Genomic DNA, 15,441 nt, shown 5'->3' on the forward strand with positions numbered 1-15,441 from the left:
ATTAAGCAGTGGAAGAGAATAGAAAAATTATTGATTTGATGTCATAATATGTCAGTGTGCGATGGTGACTTCATCTGAATGCTACCATTTTTTTTAATATTATATGGGTATTCGTAGTGAAATAAAATTTCACGACGATTATTGGAAAATGCGGAAATTGAAATTCATGTCGCATTTGACAAATATGTCGGAGAAAATTCACGTTTCAAGGGACCGTTTGAATCGACGGTTATGTTTCTTTGACGTATGAAACCTTTAAACCTATAATATTGTGCTTAAGAATATTTCGCACTTATAAATAAACTAATTTGAACATCATTTGCTTAATATTGTTGCATATGTTTTGTAAGTTTGCAAGCAATATTTTAGCTAGTATCTACCTAATAAATTCTAGATTATGGTTGTCTGGCATCTTCCATTCAATTACCTTAATTATTAAAATTACGTATTCTAAAATAAACAAAAATTAAATTTCTTTCATTTAAAAAAAAAACTGATTTTTGGATATCTTCTGTATAATAGAAAACAGGGAAATTGAAGTTTTTTATTTAATTATAAAATTATAGAATACTTTTGGATTTTATATAAATTTTTAATATCTCATTTTATATAAATTTTTTATTACATTTTATATAAATTTAACGTTTTACATTTATGATTACTCAATAATTTGTCAATATTAAAAAAAGAATAAACATCAGTCTTTATTTTATAAATATTTTTATCTTCTCGAACAATTATGAATCTTACGTACGCCATTTTAAAGCTGGCATCGTTGTCATGTTCAATCGCGATGTCCATGGAAAGAAATTCCGATCATTAGAATTCAGATTGCGTGCCGTAAAAAATGACACGTGTGGCAAATTGGACATTTTTCTGCCCACTTTTCTCGATTGACCGCTCTTCACCGTGGTCGCGCCCGATGCAATTCTCGCGTTAATCCTAGATGCTAATTTCCAGCCGTTTTCACCTCTGGCGAATCACGTTGCAATCTTTTTTTCCGATCGACACGAATCGAATTCAGTCGTCGTTTCACAAGTCGAACAGAATTACGTAAATGTCTCGGCACGCGCCTGGCTACACGTTGGAAAATACATTTCTCTCCACCTTTTCCTTCTGTGCTGCTGGTTCGCTATTTTTTCAACGTACCTATACACCCTCTCGTTCGACTGTTTCTCTCTTTTTTTTTTTCACTGTTTCCATTCTCCTTCTTACTTCACCCTGCTCACCCCCCGACGCTGGAACAGCGGAAACGTCGAAGGGTAGTGAAATTTATTTGGTTGTGTTACGAATTTATAGTACAGTCTTTGCTTTGCTTCGACCTCCTGCCACCATAGTTTCGGTATCGTAGCTATGGCTGAGTGTATTAGCAGTTGCAAATAATAGAAAACGTGAAACAGAAAATTATGGTTACTCGTGTAACGTTGAGATTCTTTCAAATGATGAACGTATTTAAATTTTTCTTTATAGAAAAAATTTGTATGGAACAATTAGTGGTAGTCTGAAAGGAAACAAGAATTACCAGGTTTAGTATTAAATTCCTTTAGGTTTTAATTGTTTAATCCTTGAATAGTACAAAACATGTACAAGGATATTAACTTAAATTTAAATGTATAATTTTTAAACGTAACAGTTTTATATATTGGGAGAATGAAGGGACAGTGTAAAATTTAGAAAATGAAATTGTAAAGTTACGTTAAAATTGGGGTTCTCTCCATGGTCCGCCGTTTGAGAGTTAATCTCTCCTACGTGTTCGCACAATTCCAGGCCTGTATTCGTTTCTTATTGCGTACTTTTGAATGTTTCTAATTAAAAATATTGAAAAAAAGGACGTTAATTCACAATTTCATGGCATTATCTGGGCGCGACTACTTATGCGCACCTCTGTGAGATACGATCCCTATTTCACGCCACCTCTGAATACTAGAACTCTTGCTTTAACCCTTTCCGATACATTACAATTTCAATTAGAAATTGCATAGACAGAAAACTCTAAATACAATTTATGAATAATATTTCAATTTCCTTGATTTGCTTCCACATTACAGCAGTGAGTAGTTAACTTTGGTAGACGCAAATGCTGAGAGAATAATACGGTAAAGGGTTAAATTTGCACAGAGTATTATTAATTTAAAGTAACAGAAATACCAATTCCAACTTTCAAAGTATATATTATAAATCTTTATTGTCTACACTTACAGCTGTCTTTTGTACCAAGAGTACAATTTTTTGTCATTTTTCACAAATTTTACACTTTTTTATTCCCAAAGGGTTAAGAAAAATAACAAAAGTTTTCTATTTTTTGGGGAAGTTTCCCAATTGATTCCTTGTTTTAATGAAAAGCTGAAGCTTTCTGAAAAATAATTTGGGTGGAATAGTTAAAATTAGGAACAGCTGCTAATTAGAGTGTAAAAAATATAACACCCCAGCAAACTTAAGGTAATTAGTATTAGCGTTCATTTTTAATTCACTAATATATAAAACTTTCGTTGAATAACACTTCAATCCTATCTCCTTCGAAAATGGTTTTCCAGACTTTATTCCTGATCTCGGTTCGCTGCAGTGGTTCCAACCGGTGCTTTTTTTCCCCCTTCCCAGTTTTCTCTGTTCCTCCCGACGATTGCTCTCTAGCGAAGGGTAACGCATAGAAAGGATCGAAAAGATAGAACGAGACCGGTAGAGAAGTTTTCAGCAGCGAAGCTTTCTAAATTATTCATGGAAACGCCAGATAAGGCGACCATTTTCCCTACGTGCGTATGGAAACGGCGATAAGAGTGACCCGACATTTTCCCATAGACCGCATGCCTTCTTCCTTCCCGTATTCTCCCTTTCGCCTTTTTCTTTGTTCCTTCACTTCGTTCAGTTCGTTCAACGTACCATCAGTCTTCTCGGATAGCACCTTTCTGATTCAGATAGAAAGTCTGAGGGGGCTATACTGTAATAGTTATAAATAATATTTAAGCAAAAGTAGATAAAAAAGTTAAAAAATTGCCTTTTGCTATTTCTTTCCCAAATTCGGCAAATTTTAATTTTTTTTAATGACAAAGGCACGAATCTTAGTAAATTAATTTGTATAGCTTCTCGAGAAACCTGAAGTCATTTGGTCCAATTTTAAACGAGGTATTCTGTTTTATACGGTGGGCGAATACTTTTGCGGCAGGGTGTATGTTTATTTTCTTCAATGAGAAAATGTGCATTATTTATTTTTGATTTTCCACGGTTAAAATCCTATTTTGTAATAATTTCATTTAAATTATTTCGTGGACAGACTGTAATACTGGAATACAGTAGACTCTCGATATATTGTCACGTGGATTTTAAACCATACTAGTGCCACCTTTCCACCATCATAGTCTATGGAAATAGACTACAGTCCCGTCGGCGGTAATATAACGAGAGTCTACTATATTACAATTTTCATGGTGAATTATAAAAAAATTTTATTATTCTATATGATAACATAATTAAATGTGCAATCATATAGACTCACTGATAGTTATCAGTATATGTTTATTATGAAAATGAAACTAAAATTACAATATGTAGAATTTCATAAAAATTTTACTGAAAAATTTTCAAAAGTAAGATAACTTGCATTTTTAAATAAATATATTTTTCAAAAATCTGCTGATACAATGAAATCTATTAATTCTCGGACGACGGACCATCTAGAGAGCCACCTTTTTTAATTTAATTTTGTATTCATATTATTTTCTTACTTCGTATATTCAATTTGAAAATTATTCATTTAACTTTAATATCCCTGTATATGTTTTGTAAATTTGGATGACAATTAACTCAGGCTTCATTGTTCAAGGATTAATTGAAAGAACATATTTTGAATTTTTTGCCTGCAAATATCTTACATCTTAAAAAAAAAATATTTGTTACATGTAATTCGAGTTTTACATAATATCAGAATTGCATAAAAATCAGCATGTACTAATTAACTTTTATTCTGATACTGGAAATGTAAATACGAAAACCAATGGTACGGACATAACTTGTTAAAAGATGTTATAAGTGGCTATTTATTACGTAAGTATAAAATAACGAGGAAAGATGGAACTTCTTTATACTGAGTTATCGAACATCCCCTATCGCTGTTCCCTTGTCGATTCTGCTCGTCTTTGCGAAATGTTATCAAACGTTTCTCGTTATTAATGCGAAAAGTGTCTCATAATTTTCAGGGCTCTTTTATTATTACTCTGCACGATTTTACGTTAGAGTATGCCTTTGGAATATATAATTTACATGCCGTTGAAGAATATTTGTGCGTAGTACCTGTTTTATGTAATATACACATATGTAGTGAAATTTTAAATAATAATCGGTCCAAAAGAATAATCTCTCTTTTGCAAGGTCTCTCTGAAACCTTGAAAAGAGTATTTCTCGTTATAATATTATTTAATTATTATAAAACAAAAAGGTTTTTGGTGTGCAAATTCTAAGTTAACACGTTGACTACCACAGTGAAAGATTGTTCATTTTTCTAATTATTAAGAATAGGAATAATATATTTTCAAATTTCATACCTTCTATTTGATATTCTACATTATTTGTACAATAGCAATATTATTTAACCAACAATCTATCCCTAACACACCTGTAGTTGTTAATACAGTCACTAATAACCTCTGCTAATGCGACTCCAAACTGTTAATTAAAAAAAATATATATTATTTAAAATAATGTCTTTCTATTGTTTTCTTTTAATTATTCAGGCATGTGTAATTTGCGGTGCCGATCACCGGTGACCCCCATGGCATTCAACGTGTTAATGGATTTTTTGCCTACACCTACATCTAGGATTTTTCAAAATAAGTTTTACACCAGCATTCCGTTCATTCTCCTCTTCTAATTAAATAATCCACTTACGTTACATTTAATACTGACCAAAGAACCTAACTCGTTACGTATGCATTCTACTCTGAAAGTTGCTAAAGCCACAAATAAAAAATGACCTAGTTTCCATAGAGTGAGGGTTAATTAATGAGATTTCATTCTCTAATTTGCTGTGTTCACTGCTCGTCTGAAATTTTCATTTGAAAAATGTTACTTGAACTTTCTATAATGATGAAAATATACATATTAAAATAAAAATAATCATTTTTACTTTACGTATTGAATAAACTTTGAGCAATTTTGGCGAGTGAAACGCTCAACGGTTCCTTTCGCCAAAACAAAGCCGGAAGTAATTTCAACCGGTCAGAAAGTTTTGAGATAAAACCAACTTCTTCGAAGGCAATAAAACCTTGAAACTTTTGAGATCTGCAATTCGAACAATGCTTCTCGAAATATTCCTTAAACACTTTGAACATTTCGATGAGCATTCCACGGGAACGAAGCGGGATAGCCGGGGATTCGCTATTGAAAATCCCTCTTCTTTTCGCAGCTTGTGTCTTGGTTGGAGAAGCGAAGCTTATCGTGCTTGTTATTAATGTGAAAAGTGTCTTCTACCTTTCAGAGCCGTATCTTGACGCTTGGCGTCGGTCTTCCACGACATGAAAAGGTTCACGGCGAGGAAGGGGGTTAGGCACTGTGAGAAACGTTGAAGCGGAGAAAAATCGAGACAATCGCGGTAATTACAGGAAGTGAACGTGGCACGCCGGTTGGATCAGACAATGGTATCGCGGAGTTCGCGAAAATAGGAGAATAAGTATTCTCGAAAAGATATTCCCGCGTCACGTTCGCGGTTACCAGTTATTCGCGATCTTTGATCCGGAAGATTTGTAGACGAATTCTGGAAATTTTAGAAGTAATTGGGAATAGTTCCATCGTGTTTGGGATCTTTAAGTAGTGTTGCTAGGTAGGAGCCAGGATCGGCCTGGTCCTCCCAAATATTGGCACCTTCTTCGTCTTCGAACTCTGTGATTCTAAAATTCCAGAATTATAGAATTTCAAAACTTCAAAATTCAAAAATTTCAGAATTCCACCATTACAAAATTCTGAGATTCTATAATTTTAAAATCTGCAAATATTAAAGTCCCAGAATTTAAAAATAATAAACATTCCAGAATTCTAGAATTTCAAAACCTCAACATTCCAAGATTGCAAGTCTTACAAATTTCAGAATTCTGAGGTTCTACAATTTTTAAATCTGCAAATATCAGAATCCCAGAATTGAAAAATTATGAACATTCCAGAGTTCCAAAATTCCAGAATTCTAGAATTTCAAAACCTGAAAATTCCAAGATTGTAAATCTTAAAAATGATTAACATTCCAGAGTTCCAGAATTCTAGAATTTCAAAACCTCAAAATTCCAAGATTACAAATCATAAAAGTTTCAGAATTCCACCATTATAAAATTTAAAAATCTGCAAATATCAGAGTCCTAGAATTTAAAAATTATTAACATTCCAGAGTTCCAGAATTCTAGAATTTCAAAACCTCAAAATTCCAAGATTACAAATCTTAAAAGTTTCAGAATTCCACCATTATAAAATTAAAAAATCTGCAAATATCAGAGTCCCAGAATTTAAAAATTATGAACATTCCAGAATTCTAGAATTTCGAAACCTCAAAATTCCAAGATTGCAAATCTTAAAAATTTCAGAATTCCAACATTCCAGCACTCTAGCCCGACCCGAGGCTTGGGTGCCCGAATTGTCAGTTACTCCCACACCCCTGTGATTTAGAAAAAATTATCGATTTTGTTTTCAATCACACAAAACAGTTTTAAAAAATAATTTATCTACTAATTTATTACAATCCAGCAGGGAAGACAGAGAAACCCTTAAAGAAAGAATAAAAATAGGGAGTAATAGTTTCAGTAAATTGGATAGTAATTAAACGAATCGTCCGACATTGCTTCGCGGACGAATTACAGCAGTTTGTCAGCTCTAGTCTTTCTGAAGGATGATCCTGCTAAATCGAAGTTTCTATCTCACGAATTCGAATGACGAATGGCGGTCTTTCCTTGCCCTCACAAAGCGGATATCTATTCCCTCTTGTCTTATCGTTCTGTCGTTCTTCCTGGCTTCCGGCTGTCCTCGACAGGGAAGAGCCTTCGGAGTTCCTTTTTGTATGCTCCATTTCGTGGATTGCGTACTTTCGACAAATTGATGCATACGTATCCTTCTGCTTCTGCATTTGCAAAATTGCTCTACCTTCGGGGTGTTAGATGTCTCGCGTCGTGGAGTATCTTTCCTGGCATCGTTCATTATTTTAAAATACACGTTAGTCAGCGCTTTTCCTCCCAGATGTCAAGAAATTGAATTTTAGGTCTTTTGTACTGTTATACAATTTTTATGATATCCATTTGATATTTTTTCTTAACAATATTTTTAATTGAAATAGAATTAAAATTAATGCTTTTTACGGAGACGCATAGTTTCTGCTAATTACTATAAGTTAATTGTGTTTAGCAATAATTGGCAACGAAAAGTTTCTCGGTTTACCCGTCATGAATACGGACGGAGGAAGAAAGCAGAACTGCGCTGATGACCGTGAACTTCTTCAACTGCCCCAATGGCTTCTTCAGCGATCGCATTCTTCTGTATGCCGACCGCTTTGCATCTGGCACAACTATTTTTAAACTCGTACAGGATGCAAATTGTATGTTTCACTTGAACTTGATTTGCATGTTACATAATCCAACGGCAAATTGCAACTGTTTTTCTTTCGATATTGTTTGATCCTCAAATGGCGGACCATGGAGAGAGCCCCAGTTTTAATCTAATTTTCTATTTCAAGGGTTAAAAGTCTGTTCCAAGCAATAGTGCAACCATGGGAGTTCGAAAAGATTAACTGACCCCTCTTCCCTTTTTTTAAATAAATGCCGAAATATTTTTGAAAATTTCATAAAACGTCGTTGGAAATAAAGAAAACTGGAAACAATAGATTCGTATATGTAGGAGAGTTGACCCCTCGTTTGACCCTTCTATGGGACAATTATGATTGCATCATTGATTCATATAAAGAGATGAATTTAATTTTTTAAGGAAATATAGAATTTGAAACGGTACAAAAGAGTTTTCGCTAATATTGAATAAGAGAAATGAAGAAAAAGTTGGCGAAATGCGTCAAACGAATCTTATCTTGAAAAGTCTTTTCCACGCCGTCGAGCGAAGCAGATAAGCTCGATCATCTTCCTCTTCGCGAGAAAGTTTCACCGACGCTGGAAAGATAAAATTCATAATTGCTTTAATTTCATTTATCGTCGCCGTCGCGATAATCGCAGCTCGACGAACCAAATTTTTCAACAATTTTTCGTTGATCATATCATTCCTTTTATTTATCTTTTGTCTTACCCTCTTACCTGCCATTCTAAGCTAATTGTAAATCACGTCTCGCGACTTCAGATACCGTTTTTTTTTCGCATGAATTTATACGTCGCGATACCGATCCGTTTTTTCAGGGATCGTAAATTAACGCTATTCTGATACTGTCTGTTAGAATTTACAAATGGTAAAATCGTTCCCTAAAATTATCATAAATTTTTTAATTTTCATTTCGCGCAAAAATTATAAAAAAGAATGAATTATTAATATTTAATCTATGCGAATTTATAAAATAGCGTTTAATTATTTTATTTTTAATAAAATAAATTTTTAAAGGAATAGGTAAATTTGCGTTTAATTTATCAAGTTGAAAAATTTGTATCATTAATTATCGAGTATGGGACAAATACTATTGTAACTATTATGAAAAAAAAAAAAAAAAATCTTAATGAAAAAGCAATAGTGATTCCTGCAAATACTTTGAGTATACTATTCAGCGAGTTGTCGGTACTGAATCATCAACAAAGCACGGTGCAGTTCAAAAGCAATCCCACTTTCAGTATTAGCCGGTTCAGAAACAGTTAATCAGTCACAGAAGCAATCAAGCTTCTACTCACTTCCATATTTCAGTCAGTTGTTAGTTAGTTGGTGCGAGAGCAATCAAGGTTATATTTCATTCCACATATCCAGGTAGAATTAGTGATCGGTATTACTGTCTACTTCACATACGTAGTAATTGAAGATAAGATTTGAAATAAAGTAATGCAGCCACTGTATCCTCTAAGACGATTTTCAACTTTTTCATTAGTTTAAATAATGTTATTTTGTTTGTTCTCCTTTCAAGAGCATATCATTTATGGTTCAATGTTTCTTTTTATGAATAGGGTTTTTTACAACTAAAATATTTTTAATATTTATGACTATTTACTGTATAATTTAAACGTGCAAAAATTAGTTACTGTGGTTCTATTCGGATATGTCAATTATTCGGTGTCTAAGAGTAATTAGGGGAGGTTATACCCTTCAAGATATTGAACGAAGTTTTTTTTACTGTTGCTCTTTTTCTTTACAATTGAATCTTATTAAATTTTAATTTTTGAACCAAGTTTATCAACTAAGGAGATCCTCGAAAGTTAGATGGCACCAGGGCCTCAGAAATCTTAATTCGTTCCTGATGGGTCATACTAAATTTTGTGCTTTAAATATTTCAGCGTATTATTATATTTAACATTATGTTCAACGTTACACACGCGAGGGAAAGCAGCACATTAATTAACGTGACTATTAACCTTCGGATGGCGGACCATGGAGGGAGCTCCAATGTTAATTTGATTTTATATTTTACATTATTTTCATTTTCTAAATTTTGCACTATTTCTTTAAAAATTATTCTTCGAATATATGAAAATCTTTCGTTTAAGAATTATACACTTAACTTTAGGTTGGTATCCTTGTAAGTTTGGCTCTTGATTGCAAGGGTTAAAAATTTGCCCAGTAATGTACACACATTAAAAAGCAAACACAGAATTCATTCCAACACTAAAAGTGTGTTAATAATACATGGTGAATTTGATGATATTACACATTGTATCATTATTTTCAAAAAGTCATAATATACAAAAATGGAAACTTTTCTTTAATAAAACTTATTACTAAATAAATAAATAAAAAATTTATTACTTCTTTAATAACTACACTTTACTAAAGTGTAAATATATATATTATGCCCTATTGTATTACAACTAACAACGAAATAAAATCTTGTAAGGAATTACATGATTAAATCTCCTGTATTCTGTGTGTTAAGACAACTTTGATACTTAATACTGTTCGTACATTTGAATCAACGTAAATTCTGTCTTAGGAATGCATGTACTTGCATTTCAGGTGGCTTCACCTGCTATTTAACCTAGGAGTACAGGTGGTCGTGGGACTTCCCCTGGAAATGGTTCATGGAAGTCTGAGGATTGCAGCGGTTTATATGGCTGGAGTTCTTGCCGGTGAGTAATCGCTATGCGTTAGACATTTTTTAACACTTATTTACATAAATTTATAGAATTTTTCGTTTCAATTTAGTCGCAATATCGTTATCAGAAATTAACTTAATTAAAATAATTTATTTTGCATTCTACAGAACTTGTCGCAGATTCTTATTTATCATTTGTACTGTCATCTTGTTGAAATATTTTAGAAACGCAAGAAAATATTCAAATCTAAAATAGTATTATAATTAAGAAGGCGTAGGCTACTAATAGCAAGTAATTAATTTTTGCATCTAATATATGTGTGTATATACGTGGATATTTATTATAAAATTTTTATTATGGCTAAATTATTTTTACACTTGAAAATCAATTAATATAGGTATTGAATACTATACAGGGTGATGAAAAAATATGGTCCAATACTTATAGGACTTACAGCACCCACGTGGGGTAAGAATTGTCAAACCAACATAAGTTCTAAAACTAGCTCTTTCTCTGTAAAATTTAATAAGATTTAGTTCAAAATTATACATTTAGGTAAGTTTGTAATGAACCAATATCAATAAAAATTATTTACTATTACTGTGCCATATGTTGGTCTTACTGTTTTTTAATAACACTTTGAAATAAAAAAAGTAAAAGAACTGACAGTTGATTTTACAGAGAAAGGGTTCATTTTTGGGTTTTTGTTGATTAGATATTTTTTACTCCACTTATTGTCAATGAATACCATAAGTCCTATAAATTTCAGACCCTACTTTTGTATTATCCTGTAGGAAAGAAAATCTGATTCCCCACAGTATATTTCTCCCATAGTATCACTAGTAATCACCTATGTGACATTAAAGCTTCTACATAGTAATTTGAAAAAAAAAAACTAGGTCAATAAATAATTAAATAAACTGCAAGAAGATATCGAAGCAGATAAAAGAAAACAACGAGTATCATTGTTGTCAACAAAATGCGATTAAGCAAAAGCTCAGTCCAAAGTACATTTAACGCGAACGTTTGCAGGCACGCTCGTCGATACTTGCATGCGTGATTATGCACCGGCATGTAATGCAATAATGCACGAATGCTCGCAACAATATTCGTGAATTTAAATCACTCGGTGATTCTCACCCGCATAAATGCTCGGCAGCGCAGCTGCACCTGCCAGGGCACGACTCTATTTCTTCTCTGTAACACAATTTGTCCCTCTTTCCATTTACCGTGTTTCGGGATTTTCCAACATGGAACGTGTTTTTGCTCCCTCCTCCCCTTTTCACCCTCCGATCGACCCTTTCGCCTCCCTTACACTACTGTCCTGCTCGTTCTACGAGTTCACCTTCGGTTGCTCGCTTTCCATTATTTTCATTTGCATCCCCGTTCGTGTAAACCGAGAAAGAAGAGAGAAACGCGTGGGTTTTCTTCTATGTATACCCGGTACAAACGCGTGTTACTCCTGATACACGTATTACGTTGGGCCGAACCGACGAGGCGCCCAATGTCGGGCGCACATTCGTATAAACCTAATTGTCATTTGCATAAATTCGATTAGACTCAGATCCCGGGTTATTAGCAGTCATGAAAGTAAACCGTTGTAAAACAGGAACGCATGAATAATAAACTTCCAGGGAAGATTCGGGATACGTAATGTTACAGTGGAAGAACATAATTCAAAACCGTTGAAAATTGTAACAAAAAGGTGAAAGATTAAGAGAACGGGGTGGGATACTGAAATGGGAATAATCCTTCCGTTTTCACGTAGAAATGTCAGTGCAGTATATTTCATGTCTCGTATTAAGGTTGTATAGCAGGTCGCTGCAATGATACTTATTGGAAAATTTTTTTAATTTCTAACCATTCTGAAATTTCACATTCCAAAATGTGAGGCTCATAAAGTTTAAGCTTCATAAATTTCAGAAACTCAAAATTTTTAATTACCAATACTATAGAACTTTAGAACTTTAAAATTCTGCAATTAAAGAAATCAAAAATTTCAAGATTTTATACTTTAAAAATTCTAAATTTTCAAAGTTTCAGAAATCCAAGATTTCAAATTACCAAAGCTCCAGAATTTTTCAATTCTAGAATTCGAAAATTTTACAATTTAAAAATTCTAAGATTTTAGGATTTTATACTTCACAAATTACAGAAATTCAAAATTACCATAACTAGAATTTTGAAATTTTAGAATTTCATACATCAAACATTCCAGATTTTCAATCCCTCAGAAATCCATAATTCTAAATTACCAAAGCTCCAGAATTTTTAAATTCTAGAATTCGAAAATTTTACAATTTAAAAATTCTAAGATTTTAGGACTTTATACTTCACAAATTACAGAAATTCAAAATTACCATAACTAGAATTTTGAAATTTTAGAAGTTCATACATCAAACATTCCAGATTTTCAATCCCTCAGAAATCCATAATTCTAAATTATCAAAACTCCAGAATTTTTAAAAATTCTTGAATTCCAGAACTCAAAAATCCTACAATTTAAAAATTCAAAAATTTTATAATTTAGAGATTCAAAAATTCCAGTTTCAAAATTCTAAAATTTTTAAGTTCCTAAATTTCTAAGAAACCTAAATCATCCTAAAATAAAATCCTAGTTGCACCAATGCAAAATGGGGAGATAAATGCTTCAGGTGACATGACAACATCCAATATCCCTGTTAATGTTTTTTAAAATATTTTTGAATTTCTATACCTTTTCTGTATTTTCGTGGTACATGTACTTTGAGTCTCATAATTGTTATTTAATCAAATGGTAATCATCTATTGATCAACTGTAGTATTATTAAATTTTCAAATGCAGCTTTGAAATATTGAACCGTCCAATGAAAGTAAATTGTATCTCCCTTATCTCTTACCCTACTATTTTCTCTCCTTTTTTCTATTGGCTCCCTGTTGAGCCTCATTCCATTCCGTGAGAACTGAAGATGGCGACAGCTTGTCTGGGGCCACCGCGACTAGATTACTTCGTATGCGGTCGCGGTTGCGACGATGTAATGCGATTGTAACTACAAAAGTGCAATGCACCTATCTTCTGTCACCTTTTTCCCTCTGTTCATTTTACTATTTTTCTCACCTAATCGTCCACTTTGGATCTTTTCTTCGTTCTTATCGCATTTTTCAGTCTTTTGTTTCGCATATTTTTTTTCTTTTGACTAGCACCCTGTTGATTTCATTGTGAAAATAATAAAAATGCAGCAGTTATGAAACTGTAAAAATACATATTTCTTCCTTACGATTTTTCAAATTTATTAATTTCTTGCAAAATTTTTATTATGAATTTTTTCATTTATAGAAAATATAATCTATTAGTGAAAATATCTTTGTCTTGGAATTAACTTATAAAAGTAAATGATTTTTTAAAAGACATACCTTTTTATATTTTGCATCCATTATTACTGAACATTCAAATGTAATCAGCTGTAAAAATGTAATACTGCAATCAAAAATAATTTTAGCTATTATTTCTCATTCTATATAATATTGAAGAAATCTGCGCTAAACTCTCGCTATATTGCCTGTTAGGGGCGGAAAATTCTTGAAATTGGCAATATAGAAAGAGCTTCTTTCATACGACGCTTGACTATCGAAGTCATAACACGCGTACACACATACACACACCTTATCCCAGCGTTCAATGAAAAATCCTCGATTACGTTTGTCGATCAGAGAAAAACGGCATCAGCCTTTGATATTGCGGCCTTCTTGGATTTCCATAGACTACGATAATAGGAAAATGTCACTGCCTGTATGTGAAAATCTGTGTGAAGGAGAGCTCGCACAATCCACAGTATAAAGAATGGCAATATAGCGAGAGCTTACTGTAGACTCTCGATAATTACCCGCATTTAGGACTCTAGAGGTGAACTATTTAAGGCAGTGGTTCTCAAACTTTTTTCTCTGGCGACACATTGGAATCATTAAATAAAATTCCCTATTATTATTATTATTATTATTATTATTTGTGTTTTACAGTTAGTAAAAATATGGAGGCTTTTATTAACATTTGGCTTTTTACATATAAACAATAAAAAATTTCATGGCACCCTTGTGTTGTACTTAGCACCCTAGGGTGCTACGGCACCCAGTTCGAGAATCATTGGTCTAAGGTGTAATTATCATGAGCCAATAATATCTTTAATAAGATCTTTTAAGAAACGTTCAAAGTTCTAAATAGGAAGTCGCTGCCAGACTATCTTCCTCATTCCTGCGTACAACCCTATTCTTCTTTGCCAGTTATTATGCACTTGCTTAGTCTGAACGCTCCATGTGGCCCAGCCTTATTGGCTACGGAAGGCGACAGGGAGTAAGGTGCGTGCGCGTGTGTAAGTAATGCGTGTGAGCACAAAACGTTTCCAACGACTAATTATCTAGCAAGTAATTATCGCGAGTCTACTGTACTTGAAACTTTTCGAAATAAGTACTTTGTTAATTATGATGTAATTACTTTATTTTTACGCATTTTGCTGTATAAATTACACTCGTGGAAGTAACTTAATTATGATCCAAACTTACAAAACGTATACAAGGATATTGACCTAAAATTAAATGTATAGTTTCTTAAATATTGATAGGGTTTCATATATTGAAAGAATAATTTTTAAAATAACAATTTAAAATAATATGAAGTACAGAATTAAATTAAAATCGAGGCCCTCTTCATGGTCCGCCGTTAAAGGGTTGAAGTCCAACTTCAAGATTGATGGGTTAGCTTCATACCTGAAGTTTCTTTAAACAGTTCATTCATTCATTTTTGCATTTTCTGCAATTTTCTTTCTCTTTTCTTTTTTTCTATCGACCACAGTCATAGCACCTCATTTGTACAAGATTTTCGAAAATTTTCCCTTCTTTTCTTAGTCTGCAATGTTTACTTTATTTAAGTAACCCCAGTCGTAATGCACCACCCCCAAAAAAGGTTCCAGTTATACCAATAATACAGAAAAACAAATGAAGGCTTAAAAAGAGTTCAGTGCAAAATTTACTGTACAAAAATATAAAATCTTTCTATTTCAATTATTAGTCGGTGAATGAACTAAAGTGCTGATAGGTACTGGTTTATTAAAAAAAAAAATAGCAATGTACGAGGTGTTCTTATCTGCCAAGCATTACGACGCGACGTGTATACTTAGGAAAGAAATCGTTAGGCAAGGGATTAAAATGATTTAGTCAACACTTATCAGAGAAAGGAGAAATAAAATTCCTGGAAAATAATAAAGAATCATAGTGCGGC

General features: G+C 32.8%; 1 protein-coding gene across 1 annotated transcript in view; it reads left to right on the forward strand.

Moving 5' to 3' along the window:
- Positions 1–15,441, forward strand: part of stet (stem cell tumor) — a 502,203-nt gene that overhangs the window by 476,105 nt on the left and 10,657 nt on the right. Inside the window, exon 8 of the mRNA XM_034332224.2 lies at positions 10,111–10,223. Coding sequence (XP_034188115.1) covers positions 10,111–10,223 — 113 coding nt within the window. The remainder of the gene's footprint in view (positions 1–10,110; positions 10,224–15,441) is intronic.

The sequence above is a fragment of the Osmia lignaria genome, chromosome 5, assembly GCF_051020975.1.
Source record: "Osmia lignaria lignaria isolate PbOS001 chromosome 5, iyOsmLign1, whole genome shotgun sequence".
In the NCBI taxonomy this organism is placed as follows: Eukaryota; Metazoa; Arthropoda; class Insecta; order Hymenoptera; family Megachilidae; genus Osmia; species Osmia lignaria.